The 18,534-nt window shown below is 37.3% G+C and overlaps 1 protein-coding gene across 3 annotated transcripts in view; it reads right to left on the bottom strand.

The window, feature by feature from the left end:
* Mbnl3 (muscleblind-like splicing regulator 3) overlaps positions 1-18,534 on the bottom strand; it is a 67,528-nt gene that overhangs the window by 8,029 nt on the left and 40,965 nt on the right. The window contains exons 3-8 of one of the 3 annotated variants that reach the window (XM_013018142.1): positions 14,144-14,335; positions 12,157-12,393; positions 8,251-8,401; positions 5,460-5,495; positions 2,404-2,498; positions 1,405-1,478 (exon numbers count right to left, since the gene is read on the bottom strand). In XM_013018142.1, coding sequence (XP_012873596.1) covers positions 1,422-1,478; positions 2,404-2,498; positions 5,460-5,495; positions 8,251-8,401; positions 12,157-12,393; positions 14,144-14,335 — 768 coding nt within the window. In that variant the 3' untranslated portion in view covers positions 1,405-1,421. The remainder of the gene's footprint in view (positions 1-1,404; positions 1,479-2,403; positions 2,499-5,459; positions 5,496-8,250; positions 8,402-12,156; positions 12,394-14,143; positions 14,336-18,534) is intronic. The other 2 variants (XM_013018143.1, XM_013018144.1) reach the window with 2 other exon arrangements.

Genomic DNA, 18,534 nt, shown 5'->3' with positions numbered 1-18,534 from the left:
AATGGCATTATCTATGTGATACTTAAAATTTTCTGCAGAACACCCAACATCAGTGTTCATCTTCTTCAACAGGCATATATTGAGAGTATGTGTTTGATATCAAACCCTTTGAAAAATGCCAGTGTTGAATAAACATTACATTTTTTTATCTGAATGCTTTACAGTTACATTCTAATAGCCCAAATAAAGTATAGAGAATTGCACCAAATCACATTTTTTTGACCTTCAGAGACATTTCCAATGCCTGTTATATATCAACAATATATATTCTGCCAAACATTGCCCAAATATATCTTGTGGAAAGGTTAATTATATTTGACTTTTGTTTGCCTTGTTATATAGCAGCCTATAAGAATGGTGCAAGCGTTGACAAAGCCAACAGGTACTTTTTCCCAAGTTGCCACTAGCCCAAATGATGACAATTTATAGCTCCTTTCAGTTACTCTATGTCTTTTAAATACATTCCTTATGATAGAGAGTGGGCCTATTTACTGTATAGTCAGCTCTGGGCATTTTCAAAAAGTTACTGTTCCAGGACTGGGCATCCTGGCAGCATAAAAAGATGAGCTGGGAACTGGGGAATTTGTCCAGTAGAGAGCATGCCTGCTACCTTGGTCAAGCAAATGATACCACAGGTGAGAGAACTTCAACATTTCCATGATGAATGACTGCAACATACCAGCAGAGCTGGTATGCTTGTTAAGTCCCAAAACTAGGACTCTTCAGTGCTTTCAGAAATCATGTTCCAAAAGAATAATTGCTCAAGTTTAAAGTGTGTGTTACTATGGGCCAAGAGGAGATTGAGGGTAAAAGAGGGTGAGGAGGGAATCCAAGCACTACAAAAATTAAAAAAAAAGAATTCTTAGGAAAAATAGTGATTAAATTACTAAATGATATCACTCAAAATCCAAAACAGCTGGAGCAATTCTGCTTGGCTTTCATGGAAGCAACACTACAGTGCACTGGATAGCACTGTTTTCTATAATGTTATAGGAGAAGCACACTACAAACTGTCATTAAGATAATCATGTCACTCAAATGCTGACAAAATTACTTTGTTTTCCTGAAACAATAACTACAGCAACAAAATGAAGCTATGAAAAAATGTTAGAGAATTCAAACAAAAATGACCTGTGCCTTTGGCTAATGAAACCTATCCCTTGAAAAATAGGAAAACATTTCCAGGTTTGTAAGCTCATTGGGAAAATATAGTACCAGCTGTCATTTCCATATTAAGAAATTTTCATATTTATTCTCACATTTTCATTTGAAAATGTTAGAATGTTTAGTCCTGAGGTCTTTTAATGACAACATTTATTGAAAGCTTTAGCAAATACAATTCTGCATTTAAATAAAAGATTTAACCTACAAATACTACTTATATTAATACTTAAAGAAACTTACTGTTCTACTGGTAACTTCTACATCTGTGAAACAAACATGCTGCTATTCAGTTCATCTAGTGATAATTGGGGCATCTATAGTAGTAAAAAAGATTTTAGATTAAAATAGTTTCCTGAAAGAATTCTGCAATTCTGTTCCCTGCTTGGGCATAGGAGTCAATAACCGTCATGAATTTCACAGAAAATTTTAGGCTTCTTAACTATTGCCATTAATAGTTAATTTTGAAAGGCACAGATTAGAATGTGGTTTGTTCCCCAATACATGAATGCTATATGTGTTTCACAGTTATCGTGGTTATAATTTATAATTTAAATAGCAGTGAAACTTGCATTCTGTGGGCGTGGTTATCACTGTAATAAGGCAGAACTCTTATAACATTATCCAATAACTATTGTGTACATTGCCTTACAATTTCAGGACTCAACCCTAACTTACAACTTGCCAGTCACCCTGCCTGAAAAACAATATAAACACATTTTATGTCTGCATGAGAAGGAACTTCTGATGTAATCACTGGATAAAGATAAGGATATCCGTGCCTTTGAAAGAAATCTGATATCTTTGCTTTCATTCTAGTGGATCTAAAAGTAACATGATGATTGCACTAAGTTAAAGTTCAAACACAACAATTGAAGATGGCAAGGAAAAAAATCAAATTGCCTTAGCCAATGAGAAAATATTGAAGAAATAGTTCATATAATATATACATTTGAGGATTGGTGTGGTAGCCAATAATTGGATAGAGAATAACAAGAGTGAACGTTTTTTACCAAGTCAAAAATGACTACAGTACTACTGATTATAGTCTCATGTTGAAGAACAAAGCACACAGAGTACTCTATGTGTACACACACACAAAGAAAAATTGCAATGTAACGATTGCTCCAGAAACATATAAGTATACAGACTCCTGGGTTCACCAATGCACAAAGTATATATCATGCCTGACTAATGTGTTGTAGGTATCTAGGTCTGAACAGGGGAAATAAATGAGCAAACCTGATTGCCTGTAGTTGTTGCAACGTAGGGCACGCTGGTGGCAGATGTTGTTGCTGCAGACACAGTGGTAGGTGTAGCACCGTGCATCATGGGCACTTCAGTAGGAAACCATGGAAGCAACACACAGGAGGGTGGTGGTGCAGTTACACAACCATGACATGTAGGATGGAATGGGATGTGGTAGGTATCACAGCCACAAGCCACGAGACATCATCATGATGGATACATCCGAGCGCAACATGCAATCAGAGTCAGCATCAAGCAACCCAGCATGGAATGAGGGGAAATTTAAAAAGAGAAAAGGGGAAATTGAATTATAGGTATCATTAAGGAAAATGGAGCCATTGTCAACATTTTGCTACATTTTTGAGCAGAATCACACAATTGACTCAAAAGGCCAGATTTTTACAAGGGGTTATAATGAATGCATGTAAAAATTCCCTATTACTAGAGCTATTTATCTAAAGTGTGATAAACAAGCAAGTAACTGGGGCTGCACATTTGGATGTGCATTAGGGAATTGGGAGTTAGTGTTTGGGGTCTCTGACTTACGGGCATGAGTGCTGCCAGTAGATGTGCAGGTCAAAAGGGGCAAGTTTTATATAGACTTACCTCATCTGCATGCAAAAAGAATGGTTGGTTGATTGGTGGATTTGTGGCAGGGGAACAGATACAAAGACTATGGATAGGACTATGAGAATGGGTATTGAAGTATACCTCTACTAAGCTTCTTGGAAACTGGCTTTTTCCAAACTGATACATGAGGTACTTCATAATAAATCTTGTCTTCACAGCAAACATTAGAGCTACATTGACTAGTACTTGCAAAATCTCTTTCAGGATTTTTATTTGACTTTACTAGTTTCTATCTCATTTTGAAGGCTTTGGATACTGTCCAGCTTATTCTAGAAAGCCTACTAGAGAATTCATGTAGGAATGGCAAACATATATATATATATATATATATACATACATACATATATATGCACATATATATGTAATGTATAGGTATAAATCTATATCTATCATCTATCTATCTCTTTTTTAATTTTAATTTTAATTTTTTGTGAACATACTGTACAGAGGGGTTACAATTACATGGGCAAGATAATGAGTACATTTCTTATCAAGCATTGCAGCCTCCTCCTTTGTTTACCCTTCACATCTCTTCCCAGCCTCCCTATCTCTCTCGCTCTCTCTCTCTCTATCTATCTATCATCATCATTTATCCAGTCCACATCAAGTAAATTCAGATTGTCTGAAAAGTCTACTGAGAAAGGGAATGGCCAGCCAAAAGAAGAAAATAAAAATATACAAATTCATAGAAATAAAAAAATATATCCCAGGTCTGGGAAGGTGGCTCAGTGGTAGAGCGCTTGCCTTGCATGCCTGAGGCCCTGGGTTCGATTCCTCAGCACCACATAAGCAAAAAAGAAAAAAGCCAGAAGTGGCGCTGTGGCTCAAGTGGTAGAGCACTAGCCTTGAGCTGAAGAGCTGAGGGACAGCGCCCAGGCCCAGAGTTCAGGCCCCACGACCGGACCCAAAAAAAAAAAATATATATCCCAAAGGGGGATAAAGATAAACTCTTCAGTTACCCTTTCTGGCCACCTCTGGTTACCTATTATGTGTAGTTATTCCTTATTTGTCTTGCATGCCAATTCCCAAAACACTTGTTTCCCCCACTGGGAGCACAGCAACTGTGCAAGAAGCAACAATGCTAAAGCATGCAATTGCATTCCTAAGCAGAGTTCTGAAAGGAAAACGACATGGAAGCAATGCCAAGAAAACAGGTCACAAAATATTAACATAGGGACATGTTTCTCAAGCTTGCAGAAGTCTGTTCTTCTAACCATATACATAAAATGTTCTTATTGGTATCAATAGAAATACAGGGGACAGCTAATCCTCAATAACAGAGGCTAGAGTTCAGATCTTGTGCTTATGACCACTGCTTGTGTGTGATCATTTTGATCTTTTGTTTTTGTTTTTTCCCATTAAGCCTTGTCAGTGTCTTTTGGGCTCTGTAATGACTATAGTCCAATGGAGTGGGGGTCAAGGTGTTGCAAAGCCTCAAAAAGGATATGGAAATAACTGGGTTGATATGAGATGGTAGGGTAGTATAGAGTAATACTACCTCTCCCTGAAACAAGCAAAGCTATCTTCTCCTGATCTGTCCCTGGTGCCCAAGAGGACTGCAAGAGGTATGGACACCTCCAGTTACCATCTCATCCTCTTTGGTATTATTGATGTACAAAATGGCTTTTGGATGGCTATCATATTGTATTAGTGGCCAACTGTATATAATTAGTTGTTAAAATCCACATAACAAAGTGTCACTTTGAAATAACCTTGTTGCCTAAGATGGTGCTTCATCCTAGAACACTACAGAATTCATTCCAGAACATTGCAGAATGCTGTAGTTTTTACTGCAATCATCTATGTACTTAATGGTTTGGATCATAATGATAATTTTTGGTCCAAGTGCTGGTGTGTTATACCTGTAATCCTACTTACGCAGAAAGCTAAACTCTAAGGATTTTTTCACTTTGAAGCCAGTCTGTGCATTAAAGTCTATAAGACTCTTACCTCCAGTTAACTCCCGAAAACTGGAAGTGGAGCTGTGGCTCAAGTGGTAGGGCACTATTGGTCACCAAAAAGAGCTCTGGGATAGTGCGTAGGCCCTGAGTTCAAGCCCCAGGACCAGCATAAAAAAAAGATTTTTTTTGGGGGGGAGGGATTGTTTCACTGTACTGTATCAATTGTACATTTGAAATTTTTCTGCTTTAAAAATTGTATGTATGACAAAACTGCCCAGTTTTACAATGTAAAAAAAAATAAATATGTTAATTGTTATTTTGGGTTAACATAGAGAACTGACCGGGTTAGTATTTGGTCACAGTGGCAAAAACATAAAACATAAGACACATATTAAACCTTAAATTCACAGCAAATGCCCAGTCACATCATTCAATCACTCATCTCTTTCATAGTCACAGTAGAAAAAACACATTTTTTTTCAGATTAGAACAAGTTGAGAATTTTTGTAGAAAACCTACCAAAACTTGAAGCGGGTGCCATGCACAGTATTGGCCCTGTACACCATGCAGAAAAGCGTGGAAGGTAAAGAAAAGAAAGATTTCATTATTAAGGCTTTATAGACAGAAGTGAATTTTAACTAGAAAGATTTTTTTTGCAATATCAATTAATTAGCACATGCGATCCCAATAATCTCCCACACTTATAATTACAGATAAGCTTTGAGATCATAGGCCCAGGTAATCAAAGTAATTCTTGGATTCTTAGGCAAAAAAGATAAACTTTCTTTAAAAGAACTGCTTCACTTAGATCTCATATTTATTTTGGACAAATACATTATCAATAATTCTTATCATAAAAGTTAGGAGAGATGTTTTTGTTTTTGTTTTGGCCAGTTGAGGGGCTTGAACTCTGGGCCTGGGTACTGTCCCTGAGCTCTTCAGCTCAAGGCAAGCACTCTACCACTTGAGCCACAGATCTACTTCCAGTTTTCTGGTGGTTTATTGGAGATAAGAGTCTCACTGACTTTCCTGCCTGGGCTGGCTTTGAACCCCGATCCTCAGTTCTCAGCCTCCTAAGCAGATAGGATTACAGGTATGAGCCACTGGCACCTGGCCGAAAGTTTAATTTTTTTCACATATTCTTTTCAAAATATTATGTGCCTATCTTTCTATTTATTGAATTGATCTATTAACATCTCGTTGACTATGAGTATATTGCAGTGGGCTTTCTATTTTTATAAAAAAAGAGCTCTCAAACAGGTTTTTATCTATTAATAAGGAGAAAGGGATTTTTCTAACATTTTTGCTTGTAAATCTCAATTTCTTATTGGTTAAATCTGGCAAAAAGAAGTCTCAGTCTAATTACTAATCAGGACTAATTTGTAATTTCAAATCAGGTCGAGAAAAACTAGAATGAATAATGCAAATTTTCACATTCAGTCCCTTTGGCTACATATCTAGGCCACCAGATTCATTTTATAGCTATGAGTCAAACTAGAAGCAGCCAAAGTAGATACATCTAATGTGTAAGTATATTATCATTGTTATTTTAAGGGGGAAAAAGCTAGGAATAAAGTAACTAACACGTCCTGGTTTTCTCTTTTACTTCATGGACATTACATAGCTTCTCTCAGGTCTGGCTAAAATGGCCAAATCATTAGATATGTGTGGTTCTTATAAGTGATGTGCTCATGTACAAAATAACTATTTTCCTCCTCAGAAACTGTTATACAAGCATGTAAAAATTGTGGAACTGACATGACATCCTGAAGAGTTGTCATACTCAGTAATTAAAGACTTTTGTGGGCCTGAACTCTGGGCCTGGGCACTGTCCCTTGGCTCTGCAGCTCAAGGCTAGCGTTCTACCACTTGAGCCACAGTGCCACTTCTGGCCTTTTATGCTTATGTGGTGCTGAGGAATCGAACCCAGGGCCTCATGCATGCAAGGCAAGCACTCTACCAGTGAGCCACATTCCCAGCCCTAAAGACATTTTTAATGGGTTCCTTCAAAATTATCTGTTTAATTTATTAATTATAGTAATCAATGTTTTCCTAAGTCCAAGTAAACAATATTAGGTCTTTAGAATTTTTATATAGTCAACAATGCTTTCTAAATTAATCTTCAAAGCAGATGTTATTTTCATTTACTAATGGTTTCTAAACTGAGACATTTAGGAGTCTGGCAAAAAAATATTTCCAGTGGTTGGTGTTTTCAATTTGTTACTAAGACATTATTAAATGTTTTGTCATTTTACTTTTTTGGTTGTACTGGGGTTTGAACTCTGGCCTTCTCACTTACTATGTATCTGCTCTAGCAGTTGAGTCACTGCAGAAGTCTTTATACTTAGAGTATAACCCACTGGGAGGGAATTATTTTTCTTCATACATTTGAACATAAAATATATGTTAAACATAAATATGTATGTTGAACATATATATTTGGACAAAAATGATTTAAAATTTTCTGTTCCACTTGCTGTGAAACTTTCATGCTATTAATTTTAGGTAAATGGAGGAGGTAGCATCAAATATGTTGCAATATATAAAAAATATAACAATAAGCCGGGTGCCAGTGGCTCAAGCCTGTAATCCTAGCTACTCAGGAGGCTGAGATCTGAGGATTATGTTTCAAAGCCAGCCCAGCCAGGAAAGTCTATGACACTCTTATCTCCAATTAACCTCCAGAAAATCAGAAGTGGCGCTGTGGCTCAAGTGGTAGAGAGCTTGCCTTGAGCTGAAGAGCTCAGAGACAGTGCCTAGGCCCAGAGTTCAAGCCCCACAACCAACAAAAGAATAAAGAATTTAAAAAAATGTAACAATAAACTGCTGTATTTTTATATGACCAGGTTCCAGAAATAGGGGCTGAACTATTTCTTTTATATTATCCTTACTATAAGTTTAAGGTAGTTTGATAATAACTACCTTGGGTATATCATAGTTATGGAGCCTCTAGAGCCACAGATTTTTTTTTAGGTGGCTGATCTTTTTTTTTTAGACAGATCACTGTGTATGAAAGCCTAAGAGTCAAGGAATTAGTTGAGACCAACCTACATGAATCAATCTTAAAGAAGCAAAAAATAAGAAACACTGCAAAGAAACAAAACCCATTAATACATTCCCCATTTGAGGGCATAAGCCTAATTTTCAGAATATTAGAGCAATAAGATGTTCCAGAGACTAGCAGATCTTGTCTTACTTTTATTTCTAATCAAAATATATGCAGACTGTCTTCCCATAAAGGCCCGTGGAAGCTGCTTCACAGTGTATTCATGCACATCACTAAACTTACAGTGACGAGAATTGTTCTCACCTGTGGGGATAAATGCCTGCTGAGGGAAATGCATGTTAGTCAGAGTCTGCTGGCAGTGATAAACATTGGGAGTAAACACCGGAGTGACACCATTGTTCTTCTCAAGGCCCGATCTTTTTGGCATCATTTGAAGTGTACCATTCTGTAGGGCCTGGAAAGGAAGGATGTATTAAAAGACAAAAAAGAAGAACAAACACCCAAGCAAGTGCAAACTATGGAAGGCACAGCCCTGTCATCCTCCACATTCAATAAGCCATGGCCAGCCAGCGAGCTTACCAGCTGCAGAAGCTAGGAGCTAGCTTCACTGGATGAATAGTTTAAAACAGAAAATAGAAATACAAAACAAAACAAGCATTTCAACATCACTAATTTAGACCTCATTTTGGATAGGACGTGACAGGAAATGAATTATCATTACAATGGACATCTCAGAAAATGCTCATCTATTAATCTACAGAAATGAGATTAGTAGAAGCAAATAGCAGGAAAGATTTTTTTTTGCTAGTTAAAATTCCAGTATGGCTCTAGGAGATTATAGATGATAAAACAGTATATAGATGAGAAAACAGATGTTGGTAGTCTGGTACTGTAGCCTCATAAAACAAAATCTAATTTATACAAAGACCTCAAGTTCAAATCTTACAGCTGTTTATCTCCTAACACATGCAAGGAAAAAGCAAATAAATCAGTCCTTTCCCATTCTCCACCTCACCCAATTAGGCAAAATATATGTAGTTCTTATTTATAGTGGCTTACTCAACATTTCAGTATACACTATTTACTTTGTTAAATTCCTGTGATGTTTAATCCTAAAATATAGCAGCATTTTAAACCCTTCTTTCATGTCTGATGTCCTTTCAAAATCCCAGTTTTTAAATCTGCCCCTAGACTAGATTTGTTGAAGAAGTTTAACATTACTTTTTTTTCTCTCAGCAAATTGTGCAGTACTTTAAAAACATGTTCCAGCAATACAATTAGACATGCTCCAAATTCTTAAGGAGACAGGAACACTTGTATTGAGCAACTAACCTTCCATGTGCCAAAAAGGGCCATGTTATGACCTCCTTATTCACAGAGATAGTGAAAGTCCAAAGATATCTCTATGTTGTTTTGGGGATTCTGCTGTTGATGCACATAGTTGGACATGTTTGCTTTTTTATTAGTTTATTTTCTTTCTTAAAAAGTCAGACAAGAGCTGGGAATGTGGCTTAATGGTAGAGTGCTTGCTTAGCATGCATGAGGCCCTGGGTTTGAGTCTTCAGTAACAAATAAACAAAAAATGAACTTAAAAAAGCCAGACAAAAATAAACCAAGTAGCTTTAGAGATGTATAATTTCCAAATGTATGTGAGAGAACCAGATGAGACAAAGGTCAGGATTAAAATCATAAGCTGCAAAGTATAATTTATTATTCCAAATGCCTTTTCTCACTATTAAGAGAAAATAGCTTTGCTGAGGATTTTTAACAGAGTGAGTTAGGAGACTATATTTCTGGTTATTTAAAAGATTTTTCCTTATGATGTAATGAAAGATGTCGCTTTCTCTAGAAAGTTATGATAATGGTGTGATCGTCTGAACCCAACTTCTATCACTGAGTAATCTACAGATACAGGAAAGACCCAGGTGCACATTTGTCTGGTAGATCCGCATAAAGTAGTACTTTTTAAATTTTTATTTATTTTCTTGCATTGCTGGATAGGTTAGTTGCCAGTTCCGAATGGGTGATGTTATTAAATATTGTTATTAAATATTTCTCTTATTAACATTGATTAGGGTCATGGTAGCCTCACAGACTCTCTAACTTGCAAAAACAAAAAAGGTATGAGAGGTTGGATGAAATAAATGTCAGCCCTTTAGGTCTTCTTTTATTTACTGCCTACAAGCTGCTCTCTGCAATGTCAATCGGAGCTACAGTAAAAACGTTTTTTAAAAAGCATACGTACACTGATTCCTCAGAAATACAGAAATATTAAATTTCTTGATGAATCACTCTTTCATTTAGTCTTACTTTAATCTCTTTCCTATGGGTCAACTTGACCTTACAGCACTTACGCTCTATTACTCAGGAAGAAATTTTATATCAACATCCATAAGTATCCATCAAGAGCTAGTATAATATTGAGCTCTCTTAATAGAAATGGGAAGCCCAAATGTAACATCCTGCTCCACCAAATGCACTCACATCCTAAGAAATGGGCCAATGCACTGGTTGTGATGACTAACATCTCTAATCCTCGCTACTCAGGAGCTAGAGACTGGGAAATTTGTAGTTTAAGCCCAGCTATGGCAAAAATATCCATGAGAAACCATCTAAAACAAAAAAGCTTGGCACAGTGGTAAGTTACCTGCCATCCCAGCTATGTGGGAAGTGGAAAGTTGGAGAATCATAATCTACGTCAGCTCCAGAAAACAAGTGTCTACCTTAAAAAATAACAAAAGCCGAAAAACTAGAAAATTTTGAAGTTTTTGGCTTAGAGAAGAGACATGAAAAGTGCCTCTTTGGTGAGATAGGGCTGACTTATTCTGTGAAGTTCCAGTGGTAGCAAGATTTTCACAGTATTTGATGTCGGTATAATTTGTGGAGGGGAAGGGAAAAAATAAATGGTTTAAATAGGGATACAGGTGGACCCATTGCAACAATGAGATGTACAAGTCATTATGTCAAAAAACAAACTTTACAACTTTGTGGGGGGGGTGCGGGGAGGATTGGGTGGATTGGGTGGGGGGCCGGGGTGAGGATGGGAAGAGATGGGAAGGGTAAACAAAGGAGGAGGCTACAATGCTTGATAAGAAATGTACTCATTACCTTGCCCGTGTAATTGTAACCCCTCTGTACGGTATTTTCACAATAAAAAAAAAAGAAAAAAAAGATGAATTTCACCTCAGCATGAGAAAAATTCTCTTAGTCGGGACATTTTCAAAGAAATTCCTCTCTCTCTTGCAAAGGCAAGAGCTGCTTGATGGAAGTAGCAACGCCATAAGAATGGGAGATGACTCATACGGCAATTTTCTGGGCTCTGGAGTTATATAGGGGCTTTTATTTCCATAGTTAGGGACCATGTAGTTTCCTCAGAGTTTTTTTTCTTTTTCTTTGATTGGATTTGTTCTACTCTACGACATGATATAAGTTCGAGATAACAAAAGACACAAGCAGCAAACAGCACAGCAAAATAATTCATCACTGTGACTCATTTGAGTAACTCTAATTCTGATTTCTCAATCTATCACATGACAATGCTAGACAAATATTTTCTCCTGCTTCCTACCTTCCAATGTTATTAAGTAGGACTACCTTTCCCCTGAAACGGACTTGCTACAGCAACTCAAAAGCCAAATATGTTCCTCTAGTCACGTCAAAAATCTCCCCCTAGCTATGACCCAGGCTTCAGCCTTGGTCCTCCTGTTTGTTGACACCATGCCTCCAGAAAGGAAAGATAACCCTGACCTTTGGGAACTGGGAAGTGCCTCATCCCCATCTTTAAAGCATTGTGTTTTTAAGGCATTGAGGACGTGAGCAGCTAAATGCTCATGACTGTGGTCACGGAGTCAAGACACAACTTTCTGCCTTGCTCCACTATTAAAGAGTAGTTAGACTACAAAAAGCACTCAAAATAATTTACTGTTTAAATTACGTAATTTACCCTGGCTCTGAAAGTGTTAGAAAAGTACAGTAGGTTCAAATAAAGCTTTTAAACAATTATCTTTAGAAACATCTTAGTAAAAAGAGATTTTTCTCTTTTCTAGCTTAGGACCTGGACTATTCATAGTTAGGACCCACTCAAGGATATCCAACATTATGGGTACAGAAATTAATAATATATCCCCTACACACACACACACACACACACACACACACACACACACACACACACACAAGAAAGAGCCCGCAAGTCTAGCCTGCTCTTACCATTGCATTGGCAGCAGAATGGTTCATCTGGTAGTGAGCTGCCTTAAGTCTGGCTTGCAAGTGTGGAGGAGGATGAAAGTACTTGCACTTCTCACGGGAGCATCGACCTTTAATGTAATCCATGCAGATCGTCACAGTGTTATCAGTCACTTCAATCATGGAAGCATCTGTAGGGTGTGCATAGCGGCACTCACTCTCCCCACGAGTACAATTTCCACGCTGAAACTCACGGCAAACCTTAAAGAGGAAGCGACACCCACATACATCACAATGATTACTACAAGTTGGCTTTTATTTACTTTGCTTTCTTTTACTTGATATACACATTTAGATATTTTTTCAGGAAACTTCTATAAAGGTGGAAGGATAATGCACAAAGTCATAGTCACGGTAAGATAGAAACAAAGATCATTGCTTTTTTTTTTCTTTTCTGTTGTTTTGATGCCGGTACTGGGGTTTGAACTCAGGGACTAGGTGCTGTCCTTTAGCTATTTGTTGTTGTTGTTGTGCAAGGTTGCTGCTCTACCACTTCAGGCATAGCTCCACTTCTGGCTCTATTTTTTGGTGGTTAATTGGACATAAGATTCTCATGCACTTTCAAATCTGGGCTCCAGCTGATGTTGAACCTCAGTTGTGTCAGACCTCAGCCTCCTCAGTAGCTAGGTTTATAGGTGTGAGCTACTGGCACCTGGTGACAATGTCTATTCCGAGGTACAAACTTCCATTCTTAACCAGGCACCAGTCTCATACCTATAATTCTAGCTAATCAGGCTGAGATCTGAGGATTGTGGTTCAAAGACAGCTTGAGCAGAAAAGTCCATGCCACTCTTATCTCCAATAAACTATGCAGAAAAAGCCAGCAGTGGCGCTGTGGCTCAAGTGGTAAAACACTAGTCTTAAGCACAAACAGGCTCAGGGACCGCACCTAGGCCCTGAGTTCAAATCTCAGGACTGGCAAAAAAATAACAACAAACAAAAAAACTTTCATTCTTTGCAAAGTGTGTTAGTTTGCCTTCCATTGACATAAAACTACTTAAAAGTGATGTTTAAAACCAATTTTAACTCTCCAGCTAATACACAGACTCAGATGTAATTAGATTTTTATAAGGTCTAAGGTGAGTCTTTATCACATAGTAAGGAACTAAGAGGTTCACACTGCCAATTTGTGAACCATGAATGAGTTACATGTATAATCAGATTCCATTACAATTAATGGCCAGGCATTTAATGGGCTGCCAATGGAGAAGACTAAGAAATCAACTTGTTTCAAAGAATGACAATTAAGGGGAAAAAAATGGAAGGACTTCAATAAATGAAATTTCTTTTAGGTTCTTTAGGTATCATGGGATATTTACTATGCAGCATATGTTAGACATGATATTCATTTACATCCTATGTTCATGTAGCTTTAAATTCTGTAATCATATGGAGTTAGATTCAGAGATTTTTTTTTTGGGGGTCCAGTCGTGGGGCCTGAACTCTGGGCTTGGGCGCTGTCCCTTAGCTCTTCAGCTCAAGGCTAGTGCTCTACCACTTGAGCCACAGCGCCACTTCCGGCTTTTTGCTTATGTGGTGCTGAGGAATCGAACCCAGGGCCTCATGCATGCAAGGCAAGCGCTCTACCACTGAGCCACCTTCCCAGCCCCTCAGAGATTTTTTTTCAGTTTACTACTCTACCAAGTAGAGACACAGTAAAAAAAAAAAAAAACAATAATCCTATTCTTTACACCTGGTGCTTGAGTAGAGGAGCATTTCTACCCACACACCCTGTGCTACTGCAAAGTTTATGGTGAAGTGCACTTACAATATTCACCGGTCTACTGTGTAGCTGAATCTGTGCACTTCCTAACAAGGTCTAACTGCAGTAGGAAAAAAAAATTAGGTGTACTTATTTAAAACATTCAACACATTAGGCTCTGAAAAAAATGGTACTTTTTCCATAAGGTTAAATCCATCTTTCAGTATTTACATAGTTCTTCACAGTTACCTCCAATTTATCTGAACGTATTGGTTTGTGGGCAGTAACTCCTGACAATGCAAGAGCTGGATTTCCAGAAATCAGAACAGGTGTATTTGGTAACAGTTCAGCAGGAATCAGGCTCATTCCAGGATGAGGTATGTAAGGATTGATAGCCATCGATGGATTAGCTGCAAGTGATGGATTCATAGGAAAAGAAGTCTGTATGTTTAAAAAAGAGTGAGAGACAAAAAAAAACGGTTAGAGATGAACATATTTTTATATTTTGACACAAGAAGATATTCCTGTAGAAATACTAGAATTTTTTTTGAGGGGGGGAGGGTTGGTCGTGGGGCTGAACACTGGGCCTGGGCACGTCCCTCAGCTCTTCAGCTCAAAGCTGGCATTCTACCACTTGAGCGCCTCTTCAAGGTTTTTCTGTTTATGTGGTGCTGAGGACTCAAACCCACGGTTTCATGCATGCAAGGCAAGTACTCGACCACTGAGCCACCTTCCCAGCCCCAAATACTAGAATTTCTTAAGCCTCAGTTATGCCACTAATTTTTTTGCATGATTTATTTGGAGTCATTATTACTATTATTATTTAATATCTTTATGTGCTTCTACAAAGGAGTTGCCATTTAACAAAGCAGATAATGAATACTAATGTCACCCCTTTCAACATTCTTACCCATCCATTCCAACTTACCCTTTCCTTTCTTAATTTTTCAGTCTATACACTGAATTCATGACTACATTCTCCCTTCCCTTCTACTCTTCAGTCATCTATCCCTTTCCCCTTGGACTTATCACATCCCTTGAAAGTACCCACTACTTGGCACTTATTTTGTTGAGCTTTGATTTTGCTTTTCTAAGGAGTTACACTATTATAGTCAGTATTAAAAACATTCTTTTTCAGTAACAAATTTCTTGGTAAGATGATAAAACAGGCCACTTGAGTTTTACCTTTCCTGAATTAGCTGAATGAAATCTCACTCTTTCTGATGTGCTCTTTCTAGTACTTGCCCTTTATACGGAACAATGTGCCAATGATGGCACATAAGTAGACCATCTCTCGTTTCCTCACAGAAGCATGGTCTTGCAAGTGGACTTTAAGAGAGTCCCCTTCCTTTTGCAGCCTTTCTCTTCTTCCCCACCAACAATGCTATGCTCTAAGGTTGCTTATACTGCTAAATTCTGATCTTCCAACTTCTCTTGGTCCACCGACATTTATGACAGTAGCAAGGAGTTGGGAAAGAAAACAGTAGATTGGAGAAAGTGAGTACTTTAACAACTTCTTGCCATATACCCTAAAATGAGATTGGCATGGTCATTATTGTATATTCTTTCTTTTAAAACTAGAGGTCCTATTTCACAAGGGAACCTGACTTGTCCAGACTTGTCTTTATCTAGGGACCAGATGATGCAGTTCAAATGGAGGCCCTTAAAATGCTAGAGGGATTACTGTAGGGCTAGAAAAGATAAGATAACAGGATTGTATGGTGCTCAATCTACAAAATAGCTTGTAAATAAATCCTTAGAAATTCAAAGGGCTATTACTGATTTATCTGTCTTTAAAAATCCTAGATTCAAAGAACTTGATAGGTGCAAGGCCTTTATTATCTGTTACCACATAACGTTACCCTTCTGGTTTCCAGATCATTCCATTGGAGCCTGTTATCTTCTCCATGTGGTTATTATCATTTCTTTCATAGCTCTCTGTCTCCCCCAGAGCACCCAAGATTTAGTGAATGACTTTGTAAATATGTGTGGTAAGTTTGAAAAATAAATGCTAACAGGTTAATAAATGATGAATGAATATTTTGGTAGTGACTCAATAAGGTTAGTGTTTCACTGTGTATTACTGATCTTGTGTGTTCTTTCATTTTCTTTTTGTGTCTTTCACTAGAAACACCATAAGGGCACTGCATTGTCATACAGAGCCCATACATGGAAAATCTGATTAATAGCAATTGCTCTAAATGCAGAAAGAACAGGAGCCTGTGGAGCCTGGAAGGAGCAACACATATGCCCTTCCCCACCCTCCAAAATGACTTCAAATTTTTACCAGTAGAGCATTTCCCAAAAGGCCATTATTATAAGTTAAATTTGACTTACATGGAAGTGCCTCCTTCCTTACCATTCCATCTTAGGAGGACTTACCAAATTGTTTCATTCATATGGTAGGAAGGACAGAAAGATCCTGGCCACAAAAAATTCATAAGATTCACCAAGGGCAAATTGAAAAGACACCATAGCTAAGAGCTTAAGAGGGAAGTACAACAATGGTGCCATAGAGTCCTCCAAGGAGGGGAATTAAGTGTGAGGACAAATAGCTGAGGGCTTATCCAACCAAATAAGACTTCTGATATAAAAGGAACGTGTCAAAGTTCACATTGAATGAGATACAAAACCCTAGGAATTAGCTGATGTGACATTATTTGATTTAATAAGAAGGAAATCTCTTGGAGACAGTTACCCAGGCATGCTTCAACAACAAGGAGGACTTTACTAATTCGGTGATTCAGTCATTTTCAAAATCAAGAATCTCTGATGGTAAAAACTCCACATGTGGTAGTCTTTGTTTTACTTTTTGTTTGCTCACTTTTGTGGTAATTTTCTCATTAAAGTCACAATTTGCATTCTCCTACATGCTTTTGTTTTTCTTCCTAAAACTGGAAAAGCATCATCCATTACATCTATTAACTATTGAACTGAAACAAAAACCGGACATGGGTGGATTTTCTAGAATGAAATAAAATCATTAATCACTAAAAATTCACTTTCATTTAATTAGTGATTAATATTTAAGGTCAAGGAACCTGTAACCAAACCTCTTTTTATGATAGCTCTACACTTCTGTAGTTTTTTTTTTCTTTTCATTTTATGAGTGACTCAGCAAGGAAAATGTTTGGGACAACTTTGCTTTCTTTGGAAAATACATCTATTTAAGTCTTTTATGTGTTCCAAGTGTATCAACAAAAGCTGTAAATAATCACTATATAAAAAAATGTGAGCGACTTGTTGAAAATGTTTAGATCTTTTTATACAGTGCGGTCTTTCAATTTTAAAATTATTACTGCACCTTTTATAACCTTTTCTTCCATGAGTATAAATTTCACTCTATGATACTATTTATTAAAAAGAAAGTTCTTTCGCTCACAGCCCAGGGGCAGAGGGAGGAGCTCTTGAGTGCTGACTTATTTTCAAATAGACATTTCTGTTTTCTTACTGTCACCTCTGCCTCAGGGTAACTATTCCATTTCACAAATTTGAACACTCAAAGGCTTAGCTTTGACTAACAGCTATGGGTTAAGTGAAGCAGCCTGCAAATTTATACATTCAACTTCAATAAGCAACTTAATCCCACTTCTATCTATATCACGGCTCTTCATGTCAATTGAGCTAACATGAACCTATCTGTGTGTTAATCCTTGTTGTTTTTATGGTGCTGGGAATAGAACCCAAGGCTTCATGCATGCAAAGTACAAGCTGTACTGCTGAGCTATACACTCAAGCCTTAAAACAATATTCTTAGTACATTGAATTTCATATCTCTTTATAGCCTGAAGTAGTCAGTATATTTAGTATTTAAATAATGTCTTTAAAACATGTAAATCTGAATGGAAACTATTTACTAAATATTTAAAATTTAACAAAGATTACCCTCCCAGAATCAGAGGTATGGATCCTCCTCTTTCTGAGTTTTACACAACAGTAAGAGTGATGAAGAGCACTGACTTTAATAAAGTCGATTTCTCTAGTCGTATTACCTCTTAAGATAGGAATCTCTATGAGTTTTTGGTGGCTTACATAGGCCTAGGAACTATAGTCACTTGGGATATGCCTCTGAAAATTCCTTAAATGTCTTCAGAACAGTGGCTACAAACTTCTTTTTATGAGCCTGAGACTTTTCTGAGAATCAGGTGAAAAGGACAGAACATTCATACCCATAGAAAAACTCCTATATGCACAAAATATCATACATGATCTTAAGAAGTTCAAGGATCGCAAGACATTCACTCCTGGTTCAGGGCTCAGAAGCTAAATGCTCTGGGGTATAGATTCAAAAGCCAGGGTCCCTAGGCCAATTTTGAAATAGTCCTGTTTTTGCATAGCTAGAAATCTGGAGGGGTTTTTTTTGTTGCAATTTTAAGTGGTTGAAAAAAATTAAAAGAATAATATTTGTAACATCTCAAATTCTTTTTTGTCTCACAGTTTATTTAGCCATGGGTAATTAAAAAAAAACAAACTTAATAGTCTATATATAGTGTTCCAAAGTTCATAAGTAATCAACCTTAATTCCACTATCTATAAAAGTTGAGAGCTTTTGTTTTGTTTTCAAGTTTTATGTGTGTGTGTGTGTGTGTGTGTGTGTGTGTGTGTGTGAGAGAGAGAGAGAGAGAGAGAGAGAGAGAGAG

The sequence above is a fragment of the Dipodomys ordii genome, unplaced genomic scaffold, assembly GCF_000151885.1.
Source record: "Dipodomys ordii isolate 6190 unplaced genomic scaffold, Dord_2.0 Scaffold38, whole genome shotgun sequence".
NCBI lineage: Eukaryota > Metazoa > Chordata > Mammalia > Rodentia > Heteromyidae > Dipodomys > Dipodomys ordii.
The sequence above is the reverse complement of the archived record's forward strand: the minus strand, read 5'-3'. Positions and strand labels throughout refer to the sequence as shown.